This window comes from Typopeltis vanoorti, chromosome 20, assembly GCF_054136105.1.
Source record: "Typopeltis vanoorti isolate ZY-2024b chromosome 20, IOZ_Tvanoo_1.0, whole genome shotgun sequence".
NCBI classification, from domain to species: Eukaryota; Metazoa; Arthropoda; class Arachnida; order Uropygi; family Thelyphonidae; genus Typopeltis; species Typopeltis vanoorti.
The window spans coordinates 95,503,328-95,525,009 of NC_143568.1; the positions used below are offsets into that span (position 1 = coordinate 95,503,328).

At 38.0% G+C, this 21,682-nt stretch overlaps 1 protein-coding gene across 1 annotated transcript in view; it reads left to right on the top strand.

Annotated features, from left to right (window-relative positions):
* Positions 1-10,419: 10,419 nt before the first annotated feature.
* Positions 10,420-21,682, top strand: part of LOC150095681 (uncharacterized) — a 45,772-nt gene continuing 34,509 nt past the window's right edge. Inside the window, exons 1-2 of the mRNA XM_090409938.1 lie at positions 10,420-10,707; positions 11,308-11,400. Of these exons, the coding sequence (XP_090266064.1) occupies positions 11,398-11,400 (3 nt within the window). The 5' untranslated portion in view covers positions 10,420-10,707; positions 11,308-11,397. The remainder of the gene's footprint in view (positions 10,708-11,307; positions 11,401-21,682) is intronic.

Sequence of the window (21,682 nt, forward strand, 5' to 3'; positions counted from 1 at the left end):
CGCCCAGTTTTCCTTACTATGAGGTTGCATTAGCTTTTTGCCGCGATTGCATGGGGATCACGCCTACCTGCTTATGTAAATTTTTCTGAACCTTACTTCCTTCCAGATATTCTATTTTATCATGTATGCTTGCGCTTTTGTTTTACTTTTTTTTTCATATTGAAGGGATGTATGACAGGAGAGAATTTATGAACGAAAATGTTTCATTTGAGAAACCAAAGGTACAAACTTATTCAGGTTAGGTGGTTCTCTGGGTACAAATGCACAAGAACTTATTCTTAAATGATATGAAAGTCATGATAGGAAGCAACTCGAATTCTTACTTCTGAAGCTGAGAGCAGATCTATGTCGCTCCAGTTAGTGATTAAGTAGTTTCTTGGGTTTTGTAGTAGTTAATTCTTGCAGATTTTAGGAATGGTAGCCGCTGTATAATAAAGTAAGTTCCTCCTCCCTCTTAATTGAACATATGAGATACTTTTCCAATCTGTATTACATTAGCACTACATGCGAGTCAGAGCTAGAATAGAAAAGTAACTTCCGACATGTTTTTGAAGGGCTTCACATTTAGTCCTTGAGTGAAACTGCCAAAGATGTAGATAGAGGAGATAAAAGAAGAGGAAAAGCCGGCTCGGTGAGTTTGAAGTAGGACTTCAAACCCACCGAATCCACGTCAGCTGGTTATTCTATGTATAGACATTGACCAGCTGACGCTCGTATTTATAGGTTTGGTGGGATTATGAATGAAGAACATCCTTTGAGGTACTATAGCAAAACCGTGATGTCAAGAAGCAAACCTTTCGTATCACAGAATGAAGTGGGTTAGAAAGAGAAGTCATTTGGCCGAACTACCGTTTTCTGATCAGAATCAAGAGCTTCTTAGATATGCTTTGGGTCCCATTCCAAATATGGGAATGCTATTCTAGAGTAATTTTTGATCTATAGGATATCTTTGTTAAGCCGGTTGACACTTAAACAAATGTTCAGTTTTATTTCAAAATTGAGAAAGATTTAGATATATTTTCGCCGGGAAAGCATTTATACAATTATCTATATGTTACCACAGGTAAAATCTGGACTTGGAGCGATATTTTTAGGCGCATTTCGCAAAATGCTTAAGCACCTATTAGATTTTTGTTCGTCATTAGTATGCAGGCTGTTCCGAGCCTGGATGGCTGGATTTTACTGATAAAGCATTTCGAAAAAGATATAAACAGTTGTTTATAGTTCGATTGTGGTTTAAATCCGAACATTATTATTAACAAAATAATTTAGTATTGTGGGAACACTAAAGGCTAAATAAACCTTATCCCCCGATCTAGAGATCAAACATGGTACTTTTATCAAACCACTTCAGTCCTCCAATATCGTCTGCCGCCTACGGACTCGTAGATCTCCATGCCGCTGTGTGATTAGAGCCCGCAACATGCTGGTTGTGAAGAGATTAATAAACTATTCGTTTCCACAAGGCATTTCAGTAGGTTCCGTTCTCGAAACAACATTTGTTAAAATATAAGTAAGTTTGTTCATTATAGTTCTTGCAAAAACAACGTTCATATCAACAATCTGCATCGTATGTAAATTAGAGGTTCGTTTTGAAATATGTTTTGCGCATCACAGATTTCGATCTAAGATTCGTCTTTTTCTCCGTCCACCAGAAACAAGACATACCCGTGTTTTCGCCGCCCTATCTGAAATATGAAATCCGATCCATACCAATATGCACCAATTTATTATTATTGTTATTCTCATTCACAAAAGCTGTAAGCTTCCCAGATGTCACTATATCCTAATTTTTTTTCAGAATTCTGATCAGATGTTTTTCAGAGGCACAAGATAAATCGTTTCACAATCTTTTATACAGCTAGTTTAATGTTTTGGCTAATTTCTTTCTTATTCTATATATATATATTTTTTAACTGGAGTAAAATTAAAAACGATTTTTTTTTATTTCGATCTAAAAGACAGTAACAACTTAAAAAAATTCAGTTGTGTGCAGATTGGGTTTTTGACTTGATAGGTAGCAATAATTAAATTTATTTTTTTTAGGTAACTGAAGTAAGGTATCACTTCCAGAAATAAAAAAAAAATCATTCTCAAGTCAAGTGTTTTCGCCATTGAAAATTTGCGAAGAACAATTAAACTTGGGGGGGGGGGAGTACTTGAATTAAAATCCGCAGTTTTATAAGGTTGTGTACGTTGAACGTGACGTTCATTTGCACTCGAAATACTTTTCTGAGGATGTATATATAGTGTAATCAAACCTCCAACTATGTCGTGCCTATTTATCGGTATTCTGATAAATTTCAACAGTATGCTATCTGCCAGTTTCCTTACTTCAAGGATAGAAAAGACAACAGTATTTACTTTTATGTAGACCTATCTCATTATACACAGTGAAGTGGAATGGAACTTTTGAACGTCCCTGTGGTGGGAGATCTTTACATTATCAACGCTTATGACAAGAGCGAAATGCCCAGCCCTAGTGAACCTTTATCATGAACATTTTAGGAATACTGATTACTTTCCTTTAGGAATGTCTACTCCATTTTTAATCTTTTACTTTACCTTATAGGTTTTAGCTGTTAAGAATTTCAAATGATAAAATGCTCTCCTAGTTGCCTGTTGTTTATTAAGATTGCTTTGTATCTTTCACGCAATGAGCAAAAGTTCTTCATTCTCAAGATGTGATTTATTGTAAAAATCCGGGACAGCTTCTATGCATTGATCTTAACGCCCGTGTGTGTGTGTACCTTGCCATTATGTACTCTCCCATATATTTAGTTCGTTTGATGTCGATTGTAAAATAAATAAGCTCATTGTCTTACAGTGGATGAAGCATAGAAAGCCGGGCCGCTGATTGATGATTTTCATTGTCTCTTTTCCCCTCTATCACTCCAGTGCAATGTAGTAAATTACAATTTCTGAAGCTCTGTTACCTCTACAACTTGCACATTCGTTCACCACTTATTAGCTAAACCTCTGCTGTCTTTTAAGAGTGATATACTGTATGTTTTAAGTGTGACTTACGAGGAATTGTTAATGCATGTTATAAACATGCATTCGGGCTTTCACCAGATAGGCATATGTTGTAGTTATTCATTTGTAGGAAAAGAACGAGTGAAACTTTTCATGAATGAATCCTGTTCCAAATCAGGACTGTGGAACAAGTGAGAGATGCTACAAAGTGTTAATTATAATTCTTTAGCCCGAGCGATCTTATAGCTATTAATTTGAGGGGGGGGAAACCACGTTAAGTAATATATAAAAGCCGATTCCCAAAAGTTAGTAAACGGCTAAACATTGATAGCGGCAATAGCTAAGTCCATGGCTGTCGATGATTTCTGAAGGCTTCAGGCGAAAGTATGGCACATAACTTCCCATTTCGTTATCTTAAATCTTGTCATATTATATTTGAAATAGCGTGAGTTCTATTTTAACTGTAAAAATCATCGTTTCCGGGGGAGGGACCTAGTTGACTGCGCAAAAAATCGACGAACTCGGGGAACAGATAAAAAGCTTAGAAAAAACGTTCTAGTCGCCTTCTAGAATGGAACCTCTAATGGTTATTCTTCGAGCGATCTAGCATCATGAAACAGGAACGTTGCCATATCTTCGGATTCTTATATTCATCTATTTATAAGCTGATTATGGATTTTTTTAAGTGTTACTAACACTTTTTTCTTTTGCTGTTACTAAAATTTCGACTTTATGAAAATTTCTGTTAGGGTGTGTTCAGGTTCTATAATCACTAAAACTATCAAAGGAGCTAAACATACACGATAGAGCTTCATAACTGTCCATGAAAATACAAGCTGCACCAGAAACTGTCTCTTTTAAATTTCAACAGTAACGCACTATCTGATTGGATGGATCAAATCAAACCGATTTTTTCTCTCTCTCTTTTTTTTTACTTGTTTTTTCAGTACCCAAGAAGTACTGAAATCCTGGAAGATGTGCCCGTGGCATTTTTTGAACATTTTTCGAACAATCAACTAACCTTGTTAATGCTCGTTAGGTTGACTTTTCTGTTTTATATTCCATGGGAGACATTATTGAGCTGGTATCTCCTCTGTCTGTTAATACTGTACAGCCTGAATTGGTTATTTTCTCACCGTCCAGTGAGTGCGCCGGCCTCCTCTCGGTCTTCCCGTAGTGTTATGATTCCTTCTGTTTTTCCACAAATCGGTGTAATTAGAGCTTTAATTTAAGCGGTAAAATCGATGTGTAAATAAATTGTGCTTCCTAATCCTTCCTTCCTTCCTAATTGAATAAGAATTCAGCAATAGGGACTGATAGGGATGTCAGCACGGGTGATAAAAGAATGTTCAGCTGAACTGGCCATTCCTTTGACCAGGCTGTTTAATATGAGTCTCAGAACAAGAAAGATTCTGCAGGAATGGAAGGAATGTCTAGTAATTCCATTATACAAGGGTAGTGCAAAGATCTATATATCCAACTATCGACAAATTAGCATCTCAAGAGTGGTGGTGAAGATTTTGGAAAAATTAGTTAGGACCCGCATTCAGAAATGGGTGGACAGCGAATCTCTACTTTGCAATGAACAACATGGGTTTACTAAGGGAAGGTCATGTTTTAGCAACTTGCTCACATTCTTTAACAATGTACCACTGAACTAGACAAAGGGAATGGATACACCATGATACTTTTGGATTTTGCCAAGGCGTTTGACAGAATGCAGCATGGAAGACTGTTGCATAAACTGGAGAATATGGGTTTGGATCAGAAAATATTAGCGTGGATAAGAGGATAGCTGACTGACAGATATCAAATAGTGGTATACTGGGATGTGAGTTTTGCTAGATTTAATTGGCATCTCTGCTGCACTGTTCTGTAGATGATGCTCCTTTAAAAGAATCATATCTGGTACCTCTCCGGCATGATTGGGTAAGGGATAGTACCAGACTCCTCCCTGGGTTCGAGTATATTGACCTTATCAGGACGAGGATCAATACCCTGCCCACTCGAGCCCGCACAGCTCGATGGGGGTAGTGACGACTCAAATTGTAGTGCTGGCTGCCACTACAGTGAGACATTGTCCCATATAGCCCATGTTGCTTCCGCACCCCATGGGGTCCGCGTGCGGAGGCATAACGCCGTGGTCTCCATTCTGAACAACCGCTTTAAGAACAAAGGTTGGGAGACCACGGTGGAACCACATTATAGGACATAGGCGGGTTTGCGTAAGCCAGACTTAGTGATTAAAAGAGATGGTGATGTTTGGGTAGTTGATGCCCAGGTGGTTGGAACAGGGTGCCCACTAGCCATAATAATAAAGTAAACTATTATAAGAATAACCAAGATCTAGTTATTAAGATACGGGAGGAGCATGGGGCAACTCCAAGGTTTACCAGCGCCACCACCTCTTTACATGGTATGGAGCGCAGATAGCTATAAGGACTTAAAACAGGTTGAGCTTACGCGGAAGGATATAAAAGTTCTCTCCTTGAGGGCACACTGGTGGCATGACGTTGCCACCAGTGTGTCCAGAGAATGACTACAATGATAGCTAGAACAGGCATAGGGTAAAACACTTGTAAAGGCTTAGGCCTATATCAAGTCTGGACGTGATGTAAGGGTGGTACTGCCCGTAACCACTACAAAGATTAATTAAAAAAAAAAAACTAGTGTTGGACCAAGGAGTGATCCTTGTAGTACACCACTAGTCACCTTAAATCTTGCAGACATACAGCGATTTGTTGATGATGCAAAAATAGTAGGGTAATCAGGATTGCTGCTGATATGCAGTATTTGCAGAATGATTTGAATAAGCTGGAATTGTGGGCATGGGAAAATGGATATCAGTTCAATTTCGGTAAATGCAAAGTCATGCACTTTGGCGTGATTAGATATCCAGTGCCGTATTATATTGGTGGGATTATGCTAGAAGAAACTGATCAAGCTAGGGATTTTGCAGTGTTAGTAGATAGCAAGTTGAAGTTCAGGGGGCCATGTAGCAAACATTGCAAATATAACTCAAAATATAATTACAATGCTTAACGAACGTTCACATGTAAAGATAAGGATGTTATTTTGCTTCTTTACCAGGCCTTGATAAGACCTCACTTGGACACTGTGCGCAGGTCTGGTCTGCTGGTTTCCGTTGCGATTCCAATGCAGTGGTGAGAGTGCAAAGGAGAGTGTTAAAAATGATATCAGGATTGTGAAATACCGAATATGAAGACCGATTTGTAGACACGTGATTGGAATGGATTTCCATTGGATATTGTGAGTGCAAGCAGTGTGAATGAAATCAAGAATAAGTATGATAGCTGGTGTGTGTAGTATGTGGTCTCCGTCGATGAGTCCCTGACTCCCTTAATAATAATAATAATCACACGTACTTGGTGGATCGAAAAGTCTGGTTAACCTTTCCCCTCCGGAAGGACGTTATGAAAATAAGGCAATGCAATGAGAACGTGTCATACACAGACGAACAAGACATATGCAATTGCTTCAGAGTGGGGGAAAGGCTTTTAGGTTTCGAAAGGCAGATTGGCAACCATCGTTTTTTTTGGCACGAATTGATCACCTACCATTATACATGGCAGATTCTGCGACATATGGAATAATGAGCAAAATGTGGAAATATCTACTTAGTCCAGAAATGAACATTTCAGTTACTGGTGCTTCGATATCAGAGAAGAAAACATCACTACGTTGTGTATTGTTACAAAAACCTCAACTAGATACGCTTCTTTTTGCAGGCCAGATCGATTTCGAACTCAAACCTTAAGATTTTCAGATTAATATCTCTAGTTAGCGTTTCAGTTAAAGGTGAGTTAGCCAGTCTCATTCGGAGGTGAAAGAGTTTTCCTGGAAACGTATGTTTTTTTCATCCCACAAAACAGTCAAACCGGTATAAAGACCACGTGCAATTTAGAGCCATAATACACTGGTCTCAGAGCTTTAGCTTCAGTCGCAATTCCAGGTATTATCGTTTTTAGAATACCAAGTTCGGATTAGCTTCTGTAGTTAATTTGAGGGGAAGGGATGTTGAAACTGAGCACTGTTGCTACAGTATATGTGTGCGTGTATACATATATATTTCAAGAAACTTAACAGGGGCCGCTATGTCATGGAACATACCTTAGAAAGGGCCCATCTTTGTGACGCAACTGCATAAGGTTTTTTTTTAACATCAGATTTTTTATTAGTTATATAAAAAACCACATCACAATGACAGGCCCTTTCTAAAGTATGTTTCGTGACTTACGGGCCACCCTGTATATATGAGAGAAAGTTTTCGAAGCATTTATATAAATCTAAGTTTCTGTTAGTTATATTTAATCTACTATTACATAGATCATACAGATTTTGATGTTTTTTCCTTTCTCATTAAGCGATTTAGCTCCCTTATTCATTAATTGCGTCTTGTCTACTTTAAACAGTATGACCGTAATACTCTTGTGAGGCTGTTCGAAGGCATTGCCAGCTGGTGATGTGTCTATTAATACAAGTCAAACATGACTTATTTTACAGTGAAGTTGTATCTGTTCTAAGTAAAGCATGCAATATTCGTAATCAAGTATTCATTTTCCTTCAGTCTATTATAATTCTGTTGCAGAAATCTAAGAAACCGCGATGTAGCTGGAAGTGCTGAAGTTTGGAGAGCGTCGGTCAGTAGAGGACAGAGCATTCTCCCCTTCCCCTCATGGGTGGGTGTGTGTGTGTGAGAGAGAGAGAGAGAGAGTGAGTGCCCGCACACGGGAAAAAAAAAATCAAAGTCATCGGATAAAACATAAACTAAAGTACTATATTGTGCACGTACTGTATAAAACACAAATTCAGCTTTAACGTTGTGTTGTCCTAACACTGGCTTTAGTTGTTACCATCGTGAGTTCAAATTTTGGCTCCTCGATGAAATATACAAACAAATTTTGGATCCACAGAACAGCACAATTTATATATATATAAATTGTGCTATTGGAACTGATAATTAAGTTTCTAAAACATTCCAGTCGATTTAATGCAGAGCACATTGAAGTTTAAATGTAATTCGTAAATTTTTTGTTAAAGTTGATTGATTGCTTCTTAGGAAACTGACAGATAGCACTTGTGTTACTGGAATTTATCAGAATGCTGATAAGTCAAAATTATTTATTTGGAGGTTTGATTTTATATATCTTCTTTAAATGTTTATATGGAGGTAAAGATAACGCTGTATTGTTGAAGTATCAGAATACCGATAAACAGAAATTATATTATATTTTGGAGGCTCGCTAATGATATTTCTTGCGGGGGGAAAAATTTATAATAATTTATTTTTTCTGTTAATAAATTTTCAGATAAGCTCTGATCAACTGATGCATTCTTTGAAAAGACTGAGTAAGTTATCCTAATTAGCGCATCCGTTCTGTATAGCTCAATTGGTATAGATGAGCCCTTTGGTTGGACATACCCGGGTTCGATTCCCGTTTGTGATGTGGGAAATCTTTATCGGGCGTTTTCGATCAAATGGTGAGTTACCGGCTCATACCGAAGTGGAGGGTTTTTTGTCCGGGTTAAAATAAGCGAAGCGGCCTCCGTGGACACAAACACTTGTCTTTAGGGCTACAGTAGAGGAATGGCAAGTCATCTCCCATCTAAAATGTGTTTAAGGGGATATGTGCTCAATCCCTTCGTCTGAAATCGTTGAGAGCATTTCTGATTCTTTTCATTCTACCATTTTATAGCGTTATTTTCATATTTTTCCAAATACTTTTAGTACGTGCAGTCACTATTCTTTCACCCATTGGACTTGCACCTTCTGTAGATCCATAAGATATGCATTATTTTTTTTTTTCTGTTTACATTTAAAAAATAATTTTAAGTTTATCAAATATATTAAGGGGGGAAAATATGAATATTGTGATCGTGTGCACCTCCTATAGAAACGGATAAATCTTTGAAATGTGTTATTTTATTTGAAAAAATGTTTCTAAATGTAGCGATGGCTTTTATCGATTATCTTACATAATTACCCATCGATTTTGTTAACTGTGTGAAGATGCTCTCAAAAATGCGCTTACGTTGCGAATGACAATAAAATAAGTAGCTCAGTCAGTATAGACGAAGCCCTTTGGTCGAAAAGACCAAATTCCTGCTTTCGATTCCATCAGTGACGTGAGGAACCTTTATCTGTCTCTTTCGACGAAAGGTGAGTTAGCCGGTCTCATACGGATATATAGGAGGATTTTTTACACCCGGACACTCGGTTTTTTTTTTTTTTTTTTTTGTCCTCCAGAACAGGCAAACCGGCCCCGTGAACACACTCTTCTACAGACATAAGAACACTTCCAGGAATAAGGAGTAACCAAACCTGGTCAGTAGGATTTCGGTTCAGGAATGCTTACACGGTAAAAAGTGTAGGTCTACGCATGAGCGTAAATTAGGATAGGATAGGAAGCTATAGTGCATAAGCCAGCCTCATGGGGGGGGGAATAAGTATTTATGACTGTAGATCCGTGTGTGTTCACGGGGCCGGTTTGCCTGCTGGCGGGATGAAAAACCCCAGATTAACTGGTGGGAAAAAATCCTGCTGTCCACGCCCAAGACTGGCTAACTTGGCTATGGCTGAGGAAGATTCTTAAGCTTCTCACGTCACCGATGGGAATCGAACCTAGGACACACCTTCTCCAGGCATATGGTTGCCAAGCGCAAATCCACTAGCTTAACTGCGCGGAAGAGACGAGGATGAGAAATTGGTTCAGTAAGGTTTGAAGCTGGACTGTAAATGGATGATGAACTGCAACTGCTCATGTTCTTACATTATGAGAAAGTGGACGAATGATGGTCATTTCATCATGAAAATTGTGTTATGCTGGTGGAAGGAGTTTAATGGTATGCAATTCTGGCTAGTTCTCTGGTCATTCTAATTTTGCTTTAAATCGATTCATTTTTAGGGAGAATGTTTAATGGAAATGATTCGACATGATACGTAATATTTCCGCTCTGAATGAAAGATATTTAATGAATTTGGTATTTAGAATCTTTACAAAAATTTCTATGGCAAAAATAAGCAAAGGTAAACGATATCAAATAACTCTTCTGATTACTAGTATTCTCAAATGGAGTACGCGGAAGTCTTAAGTCTTTTAGCCCTACACTCACAGGTAAAGAGTACATAGACAACTGCTGCCATCTAGTGTTTCTAAAACTAACCAGTACTACTCTCTGTCAGTAATTGTAAGGTCGATGTTTCTGAGTTGGAGTTAAAAACCTGAGTGTTGAGAAGAAAGACAAACTTATCTGCGCCAAAGATTCACTAACTCGAGCAGCGGTTAAAAAAAAAAAAAAACCTAGGGAATTTCCTCTGGTTGGAGACTAGAATCGAACCTGGTGTTTCCCGCGACTGTTCCGCATTGTATCTCTTCTGCAGAGGCACAAGGCAGAAACTATGCGACAGTGTCCGAAGACGATCTGTGAAAGTGGGATCATCAGTCAACCGAACCTTCCTTTTCTGCTGAAATGAATCGAGAATTTTATGGAGGTTTAAATGTAGACGATGTTAGGTGACCAACTGAAAGATGAGAGCAGTATTCTAGGGTTAGTGGATTTGAGATTTGTACAGAGTAAGCAACTGGGCAGGAGAGAAGCAACGTCTTGAGCGAAAAAGGATGCCAAATGATTTAGAAGCCTAAGATACCATGGAAAAGAGTCATTCCAAATAAAGATCTGGTCGTGAAGGTTAAGTTGAGGTAAGGTAAGGTAAGTGGAAAAGGTTTTTTTTTTTTAAACGAAAAAACAACCAGAATTGTGTTCTGGAAGCACTGAAAGTGACTTGGTTGTTGTCGCGATCAATATAAATAAATTTAGTGTCCTTATCGCGAAGTCCGCGCGGTTAGCCTAGTGACTTTGCGCTTCGCAACCGGGGAAGGAGTGTCCCAGGTTCGATTCCTGTCGAAGACGTGGGGAACTTTGAGGATTTTCCTCTGGCATAGCCAAGTTAGCCGGTCTTGGGCGCGGGCGGTAGGGTTTTTTCCGCCAGTTTATCTGGGGTTTTTCATCCCGTAAGCAGGCAAACCGGCCCCCTGAACATACGCTTCTGCAATCAAGAATATATCTGTGTTGTACGCTAGGAGATCTGCCGTGAACCTTGATTGGCGAAATTGACAAACTCCGTTACTTGGGACAACACAGAAATTAAAGTAATAACAACTTTTTTTTTTTTTCAGAATCATGTATTATTGTAAATAATGAATAAGCTGATTCTGCATGTATTAGTGAGCTCTAAGAGATTGTTTCTACATATATTTTGTTGACGCATTTTATTTATCTACAAATATTTCATTGAGTGTACATTTTCAGATTAATACATCAAGCTTACGAAGCCGTTTATTCCACGATCCAGAAGCGGGTGCTGTTCTTTACCTTGATACTAATAATCATCAACTCAAAATGGTAAGTATTTTTATTGTAAACATAACAATCTTATGTATAGGATTAACCTATCCTTGGTTCTCTGCAGTCAGGCAGAGAGGTTACATGTTCATACTCTTGTTGAGGTATGTTACATCGAAATATCAGTTATAAGGTGAATTACATTTTTTTTAAATTAAAGCCATTAACAGTTATTTGACATGATACTGTATAACAGGGGTCACCAAAGTTATTTGCTCGTCGACCCCTTGAAGAGTTTCTTGACTTTTTATCGACCCCCTCTATTTTCCTATTACGTAATTATAATAGGACAAACAAAAAAAGACGCTGAGTTTTTAGATTGTTTATTTTATAGTTGCAGTGTTTATTGTATGTATAATATAGTATATATTATTATATTACTACTACTATTACTAGTGATATTAATAAACTACTGGTATTAATACCAGCGCTGCTCAACTCTTCAACATAGAGAAGTTTAGTTCGTGAATGAATAACGATTGAATTATAATATGTATGTTGATGAATTTTAGAACATTAACGCTCACTTGTATGTCGATGCGCAAAAATGAGACTGGGATCGAATACTTGTATCAGTAAATAAGAACCACGCACGTGTTGCAATCTCGCTCCCACTGCGCCGGCCGGCAGGAACCACCAACATCCATTTATTGGTAAATACGTCATTTTGGCCTACATGATGGACCTTCGTAACTGTTTTCATGACCTTGCTCCATCTTACAGGTCCTATTCATGGACCTGTAAGATGGAGGTACTGATCCCACGATTCACTCTTAATTGCATTGTCATTACCTCCATGTCTTTTGTCATGGAGGTAATCCAAGTTAACCGAATTAAATATTACCCATACAATGATGTCTTATATTTTTCTATCGACCCCTGAACCCTAATCGATCCCCCCCCTAAGAATGTTATATCGACCCCTTTGGCGACCACTGCTGTATAAGAACATAAATGACATTTATGTGGAAGAACATAACAGTTGCTATACGACAATATTATCTATTTACATGAAAGTGTCAGCTGATTAATATTCGCACTGGTAAGCACAGAAAAAACCTTCCCCCCTTTCTTTGGGGGGAAATAATGTCACTTCTATGCTGGAAAGTGAACTATGATGCAGTCTCCCTGCTCAGCCAGGAGTTGATTCCGTGGATTCCAGTCTTGGTGGAAAAGATCTAATGTGTTGTTTTGCCTGTGGTGGTGATGCTCGTGTAGGATCCGACTTCTCACCATTTGTTTGAAGGCTGCAAGGAGTTGGTCAGCTGCCTCTCTCTGTGAAGTTGCTGTGCTGTTTGGTCCTGTATGTCTGAGGAAGAAGCTGTATATTACCGCTTTCGCAGTGATGAAGAGGTAATTGCAGAATGAATGATTATTTGACTCTGCATGGACGAAATCGAAATACCCCTCTTCTGTATGAAGACTACCACAGCTGAGCGCTGCAATTTCCCGAGATAAACTGATTAACTGGACGTAGACTTGGCATTCCAAGTAGTATGCCAGACTGTTCCTGATCGGTAGCAGCACAGGCAGTTATCTGAGACATCTGAGTTAAATTTTCGTAATATAGTTGGAGTGGGTAGTACGTTGTGCCTCATTCTCCACTGAATATCTGCGTTGGGTTTGATGGCTCTTGTGCGATATGGTAGGTCCCACTGACATAGTATTTGGTGGGATGATGCAGGATTTTCTAATAAAGTGCTTTGGTTCGACTGTTGTGTTAGAGTGCTGTAGATTTTGTTAGTGTTGCTGGGTGTAAGTTTCACCCATGAATTATTAGTTTTTTATCAGAAAGATAGGCACCGGATCGTCTGAGTTAGGAGGGCTAAGCCCCTCTTCTGTTATGCTATCAGGCATAGCGACTTGAAAAGCTTTACAGTGTGTATCTGCTCAGCCTGATTCCCGTATTCCAGGTTTTCGAGCGATATTGGAAAGCGTCAGGTGAGGCTCGGAGAAAGAATGTCACCCAAAATCCTCACGCCTCGCCAGCTCCATGGAGGAAAGAAAATCTCTTTCTGAGTGATCGGGTTTCTTACCATCTTGTTGCGGGAGATGGGTTCCATGAGGATTTCAAGACGGGATGCTGTCTTCACTGTGTGCTGGAGGTTTAGCTTCTTCCATCTTCGAATGGCATCTTTGTAGAAGTTTGTTAGATTCACTGGCACGTGCGCTGTTGTCATTCTTAAGGTTGTGGAGAGAGAGAGAGAGACCTCTAGTGTCAGAGGTGAAAATATATTCGGTGGTGCATTTGTGTTCTATTTCCTGTTTTAGGGCATTAAGGAGAAATCGAGTGCGGAACGTTGTTATCCTGTTGTCAATGGAGGTCAAGTTTTGTCCTCCATCTTTGAGAGAAATACATAGCTTGGAGTAGGAAAGCCAGTTTGTTTTGTTCCATATGAATCGATAGATGGTTGACTTTATTTGTTTGATGAATGGTATTGTTATCTATCTATCTATCTATATACGTATATATAAGTCATCTTTTAGTCTTTTTTTTAATGCTTTTTTACATTTCCTTCTACTTACACTTTTTTTACATCAGTCCCCTGGAAAGTGTAAAAAAGGCGTTTCACTGTGTGTGTGTGTGTGTATATATATATATATATATATATATATATATATATATATATATATATCATATTAAGTTTTTTTACCTTGGGAATAATGTATATTAGGGTTACCAAGTAATTTTATAAACTTGGTTATTTTAATCCTAATCCCAAGTAAGCAAACAGTTAAGTTTGTGCCTGAACGTAGTTCAAGTCTAAAGGTGGTGCAACATCAGGGCAACTCATTGTAAAGGTAGGTAAAGCTCTGATTACTATTCTTAGTATTTTCCATAATGTAAAGCACATCTCACTAAGAGATGTATACTGCAATACATTATGGGTGGGGTCACTACCCAGACTGAGGAGACCTTTTTTGAGGTCTCCTCAGTGAGTAGTTAGACCCTAAATACCAAGGTTTTAGTAATACAGAGCCTTATCAACTTTACCTATACAAGTTGCTACAAGGGGTTTTTATTTTGAATAAGAATCTCTGGAGGAGATATAGATGTAAATAAGTTTTTTTTTTTTTTTAAATCCTTGGTATTTAGGGTCTAGTCCACACAGATGCAGATAAGGCAGAAGCCATACTAAAGAATCTTGAGGAGCAGTGCAAACCTTCTTATAACAACTTAGATTTCAATCACTTGTACAAAATCCACAGACAGGTCAGGCATGCATTAAATTTCCCAGATACCAGTGCTGACCATATTGCACCCGCATCACCGGTTGAATTATATGATATTATTAAAAAACTTAAGAACAATAAAGCTCCTGGACCAGACAGCATCTCAAACAGGGTGATCAAGCTGCTGCCTTGAAAAGCTGTAGTATAATAAATGCAATTTTACGATTTCACTATTTTCCTTCCACCTGGAAACTGGCTGATGTAATTCCTATACATAAGCCAGGCAAAGACCCACACCTACCGCAAATTATCGTCCAATCAGTCTCATCTCCAATCTGGGTAAGGTTGCGGAGAAGGTCATCCTTTCACGACTCCAAACCTCAGTAAATGACCTAAACATCCTCCCTAAAGAATAGTTTGGTTTTTGGCAACACCATAGTACTACCCAGCAAATCCACAGAATTGTCGAATACATCACCACCAGCTACAACTGGCGCCAGTGTACAGGCGCTGTTTTCCTAGACCTATCCAAAGCATTTGACAAAATCTGGCATTTTGGACTCCTGCACAAACTTATCTCAGCCTGTACCTCACTAAAAATGGTTCATCTAATCCATTCATATCTTCAGAATAGATCAATGCAACTAAAAATCAACGGTTCTACATCGTCCCAGCACCATATCTTTGCTGGAGTGCCGCAGGGATCTCTACTGGCTCCATTGCTGTTTTCTGTATACTTGTCAGACATCCCACACAATCCGATGACTTCCATTTTGGCCCTGTATGCGGTACGGCAATACTAACCAGATCTCTCAGACCCCATTTCATTACCAGAAAGCTTCAAGAAAACCTTCTAAAGCTGCAGGGTTGGTTCTCCAAGTGGAGATTGGAAGTCAACCCCATGAAAAGCTCAGCCGTTCTTTTCTCAAAAAGGCCAATGTCTCCTGCAGGAGATGTGTTACTATTCAATACTAAAATTCCCTGGCAGACAGAAACAAATTACCTGGGTGTAATTCTCGACAAAAAGTTATCTTTCAACCAACACATCAAGTCTGCGTGCGCAAAAGCATCTAAAGCCATAGCTCAGATCTATCCGCTAATTAATAGAAATAGCAAGCTCAGCAACAGAATCAAATTGCAACTATACCAGATGACGATTCGTCCTATAATCACCTATGCCTCTCCGGCCTGGAGCCACACCTCTAATACTAACATTATCAAAATACAGCGAGTGCAGAACAAGTGCTTGAGAATGATTCTGAACGCTCCGTGGTATGTTAGAAACAATCAACTTCATAGAGACACAAATATTCCCTATATTTTCTCTTTTCTACAATCCTTAGCATCCAAGTTTTTCCTAAAGACGTCCACACATCTCAACGATTTGGTTCAGCAAGCTGTAGCATACGAAGCAACGGACATATTCAAATATAGAAGACCAAAAGCTATATTAGCCTCCTATAACGATGCATAATCTCCATGCCCATTCAGGGCGAGCAAACTGCTCGTAAATTTTACCCTCGCTGTAACCACAACAGATAGCGGAGAATATGAAAAGCATCTTGCTTCACCCCTAAAGACATAAATGCCAATTGTCAACCTTGGTATTTAGGGTCTAGCTACTCACTGAGGAGACCTCAAAAAAGGTTGAAACCAGTCTGGGTAGTGACCCCACCCATAATGTATTGCAGTATACATCTTCTAGTGAGATGTGCTTTACATTATGAAAAATACTAAGAATAGTGATCAGAGCTTTACCCAACCTTTACAATGAGTTGCCCTGGTGTTGCACCACTTTTAGATTTGAAGTACGTTCAGGCGCAAACTGTTTGCTTACTTGGGATTAGGATTAAAATAACCAAGTTTATAAAATTACTTGGTAACCCTAATATATATATATATATATACATACACACACACACACACACACACACACACACACACACACACACACACACACACACACACACACACACACGCACACACACACACACACACACACACACACACACACATATATATATATACAGACAGGTAATATAAATTATTGTAAACTTCACTTATGTCATCAAATTCGACATTATAATGGCAGTAGTTTGGTTCCAAAATTGCCATTCTAATTTCATTCAGCCCGATATGATTGGTATTACATAATCATATATATATATATATATATATATATATATATAACAAAAATATACAAATCTATTTCTATTTATGCCTTTTATATTTAATAGTTAACTCAATGTATTCGTTCATTAAAACATTTAATTCCTAATGGCTCCCGGCTAGAATAGACACAAACTGATTACATCGTGCGGTATCCCACCCACAAAACGTCATTTATAAGTATAAATGACGTTTTGTGGGTGGGATAAAACGTCATTTATAAGTATACAAAGTAAGATGCATCAGAATGCGTGTCAAATCATAGATATATTTTGTAGTGCAAAGCTTAAACGTTTGGAGGGAAAAACAGAACATTAAAAAAAAGGGCTGCAGTTCTAATTTATTTATTTATTTAGCGAATGGCATAATAAAAGACACATGACATCGAAATATATAAATACATATTTGTGCAGACAATATAAATGAGACAGGTAGTGTACGTATACAAATATCAGGTAAAAAAAGTCATTAAAATTTTAAGTCTAGTTCAGATAGCCATTCAAGAGCGGAAAGATCTGCCTCAAAAAAAGTCTCTCGGGTTACCAGGGTAGGCTCTTATGCTGCAGTCCTCCACAATGTACCAGTCAGTTTGGTTTATGCCCCCCCTCCCCCGCACACACACACAGTCGCATTGCGGTGTAGGTGAACTTTCCCACTTGTGTAAGTCTGCGCAGATACCATGTCTTGTGCGTATCCTCTTTAAGCTTTTCCATGGGTGACGTGGAAGCTCAATCCCTTTCGGATTTTTCAGATCGGAAAGGATATACTTGTATAAGTCTGGTGGCGACTTTTCTTTCTAAGTTTCTAGCCATTTCGAATTAACATTTAAATCGCTATTTACTAGTTCTTCGGCCAGTATTAGTGGAAGCCGTTGAGATTTATACTTCAATATGAGAGGTCTTCATGTATTGGTAACAGGGGATTGCTATTTATATTTCTGTGCTCTTTTACAAGAGCATCTTGCGCAAGTTCGGCGGTGGAATGTTGCTCAAAGTTGGAAGCCAGTAGAGGGGAGTGGATTTGACACAGCCTGTTATTGTCCTCATCGCTGCATTTATTTGCGTGTCGAGTTTCTTGATATGAGGACTGTTTAGTCATACTGGTGAACAATATTCGGCTGCAGAGTAGACTAGGCCAAACGGAGAGCATTGCAGTGTAGCAGCAGAAGAACCCCATGTAGAACCGCACAGTTTTTGTATAATGTTATTACGGGTTCTGATCTTTAAAGAGATATTCTCCAGATCTCTTTTGAAAGAGAGTGTTCTATCCAAGGTGGCACCCAGATATTTAGGGAAATCTTGGGGTCGCAGTGTTGTGTTGCCAATTTGGTGTTTAGGTGGAAAGAGCTAACTTCGGTCTTATTTAGGTTTGGTGTTAGTCTCCATTATGAAAGTATTCCCTAATGGTTCTAAGGTCATTTGTGAGAATATCTTTAGTTACTTCAGGGTTCTTATGTTGGGTGGCAGTTCTAAGTTTTATCTGCTCTAAACACATCGTCACAGGAAATATATTTGAAGGTGGGTGACACCATTATCAGTGCTTTTATTTTCTTTAGTTTGGATTTATTTAACTTGCAAAGAGAGAGAGAGAGAGAGATGAATATATAGGCGGCGATATATATAAATAACACATCAAAAATATCATTGGCAACCTGGACGCTAACAATTTGTAAGGAAGATTTTGATAAGTCGTTATAAACAATCAAAAAATCTGCAAAAGTTATGCAAAAATACAAGCTAATACATGACATCATGCTCATATATTATTAATATTAATTTTAACCCTAAAAGGTTAGTTATGAGGCTGTCCGGTTTATTTTATTTATGTATACTAATGTCAGAAGTATTAGGAACAAGAAGGATAAATTTTTAACATTGGTTAGTAGTTAATTACTGGCCAAAAATTATTGGTATTAATGAGACGTGGCTGACTAAGGATGACATAATTATTGTCGTAGAAAGTAAAGGTTATAGTATTTTTAGGGCGAATAGAACAAATAGGATGGGACAGAGATATTACTAATGATATCAGATGAATTGCAGCCTAAAAAGAAAAGCAGTGCATTTGAGGCTGTTTGGTGTGAGATACAAGCTAACAGACTATTTGGTTGGCTGCTGCTACAGGCCAGGAAAAGCAAAGCATAATGTGGGTTGATATGTATCAGAAAATAACTTCAATAAATGGAGGACGGGTAATCATTATGGGTGACCTTAATTATGGGAATATAGATTAGAGAGAGTAAAGGTCATATGGGAGGAATGAAATGCAATTTATACAGCTTCTTGGAATAATTACCTAAGGCAGCATGTCACGGAAGGTACTAGGGGATCGAAAGTGCTGGACTTCGCGATTGCATGAGGATTTGTGGATATACTGTATTGCCGCCATTCGGCGAGAATAATCATTCAGTTTTCACTTGGCAGTGGCGCACCCAGAGGGTCTCCAAGGGACCTTGTCTCACCCTAAAGAAAAAGGAAAAAAAAAAACGCTAGAAAATTTTCCAAAAATCTTTTCCCAATTAAAATTAATTTTTGTTTTATTTATGTTGTGTCGCGTCTTCTATTTCTATGCTACTTATGAATTAGCGATCATTTCAGATGCTCAGTCATAGGTAGTATGGGATGCGTAGTGTGCATTCTCTTACCGTCAGTAGTAGGCCGGGCACTTCTCACAAGATCAAGATAAGATAAGGAATCGTGACGTGATTGGTTGTTGAGATGATGACGTCATGGGTTTGGAATTTCCCTGGGGGCATATGTGCCAATGGCTTCAGTTCTTGTGTTTTGGTTCGCGTATGGAATTACGGGTGATGGTAGAGATAAGGAATCGTGTCGTGATTGGTGGGGCGCTGTGAACAAGATAAGATAAGGAATCGTGTCGTGGATGTGTGTGTTGTTGTTATCAGATGAAGATAAGTGATGTCATTTGTTAGTTGTAAATAAGTAACGTTATTGTTTTGAATGGTTAGAGATAAGGATTCGTGTCGTGATTGATGGAGCAGTATGAACAAAAATAGCGGTACGGTGTATGGTGGAAGCGATGTTCGTATCGTGGATGTGTGTTGTTATCAGGTGAAGATTAGTGACGTAATTTGTTTGTTGTAAATAAGTGACGTTATTATTTCGAATTGTAAAGGAGGATATATTAGTGGATAGATTCGTGTTGTGATTGGTTGAGCACTATGAACAAAAATGGGGGTAGAGTGTATGGGGAAGCGATGTTAATGTCGTTGATGTGTTTTGTTATCAGATGAAGATAAGTAACATCATTTGTTAGTTGTAAATAAGTGACGTTATTGTTTTTAAGATATATTAGTGGATAAGGATTCGTGGCGTGATTGGTAGGACATTTTAAACCAAATAGGGGTAGGGTGAAGGGGGAAAGTAGATTCGAGATGGCGGCAGCATTTAGACATTTCTGAATAATTATATGCTGATGTCACTCAACCACAAACATTAGACATGAAAGGTCGCTAATATATCCCATGGTGATAATCTAATGTATGTACCCTATGATTATTCTTATGAAACAAAATAAAAGACTATTCAGTATTAGAATTGCGCTTACCAAACATACGATCACTGGTCATTGAAATTTCAAATATTACATGCTATGCTTATGTTAAACAAAAAAGATTAACTTACTTTTCAGAATGGGGACATCTTAGAACTAGCTAGCTAGGTTCTGAAAACAATATTTATTCCAAACTGTTGATTTTACCATATATTCACAGCACAAAACATATGAGTTGAAAGAACGATATTTTTGTAAATAAGCAGAAAATCTAATTGACTACTTCGTTTAGATTTCCATCCGTTTGGTACTCTGCATTAATTCCTTCCCACACTTGCTCATGCTATGCTTCCCTAAGCTTGGTGGGAAAGTCTAAATGCCGTTTGGTTGAGGGTACTTGTTATTTCCTGTTTGGAATTCAGGTTGCAGTTAGAGTATGGAATTCTGACAAGTGAAATGAGTTTTTTTTTTATTATTTTATTTTATTTTTTAACTTTACAGGATACACAAAAGACTACAACACACAAACATTTTTTTAAAACCAATACATATAATTCTAATCAATAAATAAATTGTGTGAATTTATTTTCCCCTACACTGTATATCTTCATATGTGTTATTAAACTGTATCATTTCCCTTCGCTTTTTTGTTGAGCCTACGTGTGAAATTTTTCTGACTGGGGCATTTGTACTGTGTTCATTTATCTCGAACATGACTGACTCATTTCTGCTCATTTGGTTTTCGCTCTCTTTTGTGTTTGAACTTTAGTTTAGACATTTGTAAATAAATAATCACTTCCTTATATATATATATATATATACTATGAAACGTACTATTAACTCGGGGTAGTAATGATTTCTTTAAATTGTAGGAACTTTGGAATAATTGAGGAAAACTTACATTTCTTCAAGAAGATGAGTCTGTTGATATTAATTCCAATGCTCTTTAGTGTCTTCTGAGGGTAATTGTGCACTTACGAAGGCATATCAGAAGACACTAAAGAGCATTGGAATTAATATCAACAGACTCATCTTCTTGAAGAAATGTAAGTTTTCCTCAATTATTCCAAAGTTCCTACAATTTAAAGAAATCATTACTACAGAAAGAGCGCACCGTATTTACACTAGAGCTAAACTTGAACTGTTAACAGAGAGGATTTGCGATACAAAACGCTATTTATCTTTGCTTTTCACAGAAAAAACATCTTTAGAAAACCAATTAGCAGCCTGCTTAGATCTGGATTCTTGGAATCACATTAAAGATTTAAGTACTCACCGTGCATTACATTATCAAAACTTAAACAAACAAAAGCTAATCAGAAAATTCAACTTTCTCAAGTCAAAACAAGAAAGTTCTACCTTAAATAATTGTCATAGCAGTCTTAAGAATTTGGTGATTAATAAATCGTCATACGTGCTAAGTCCC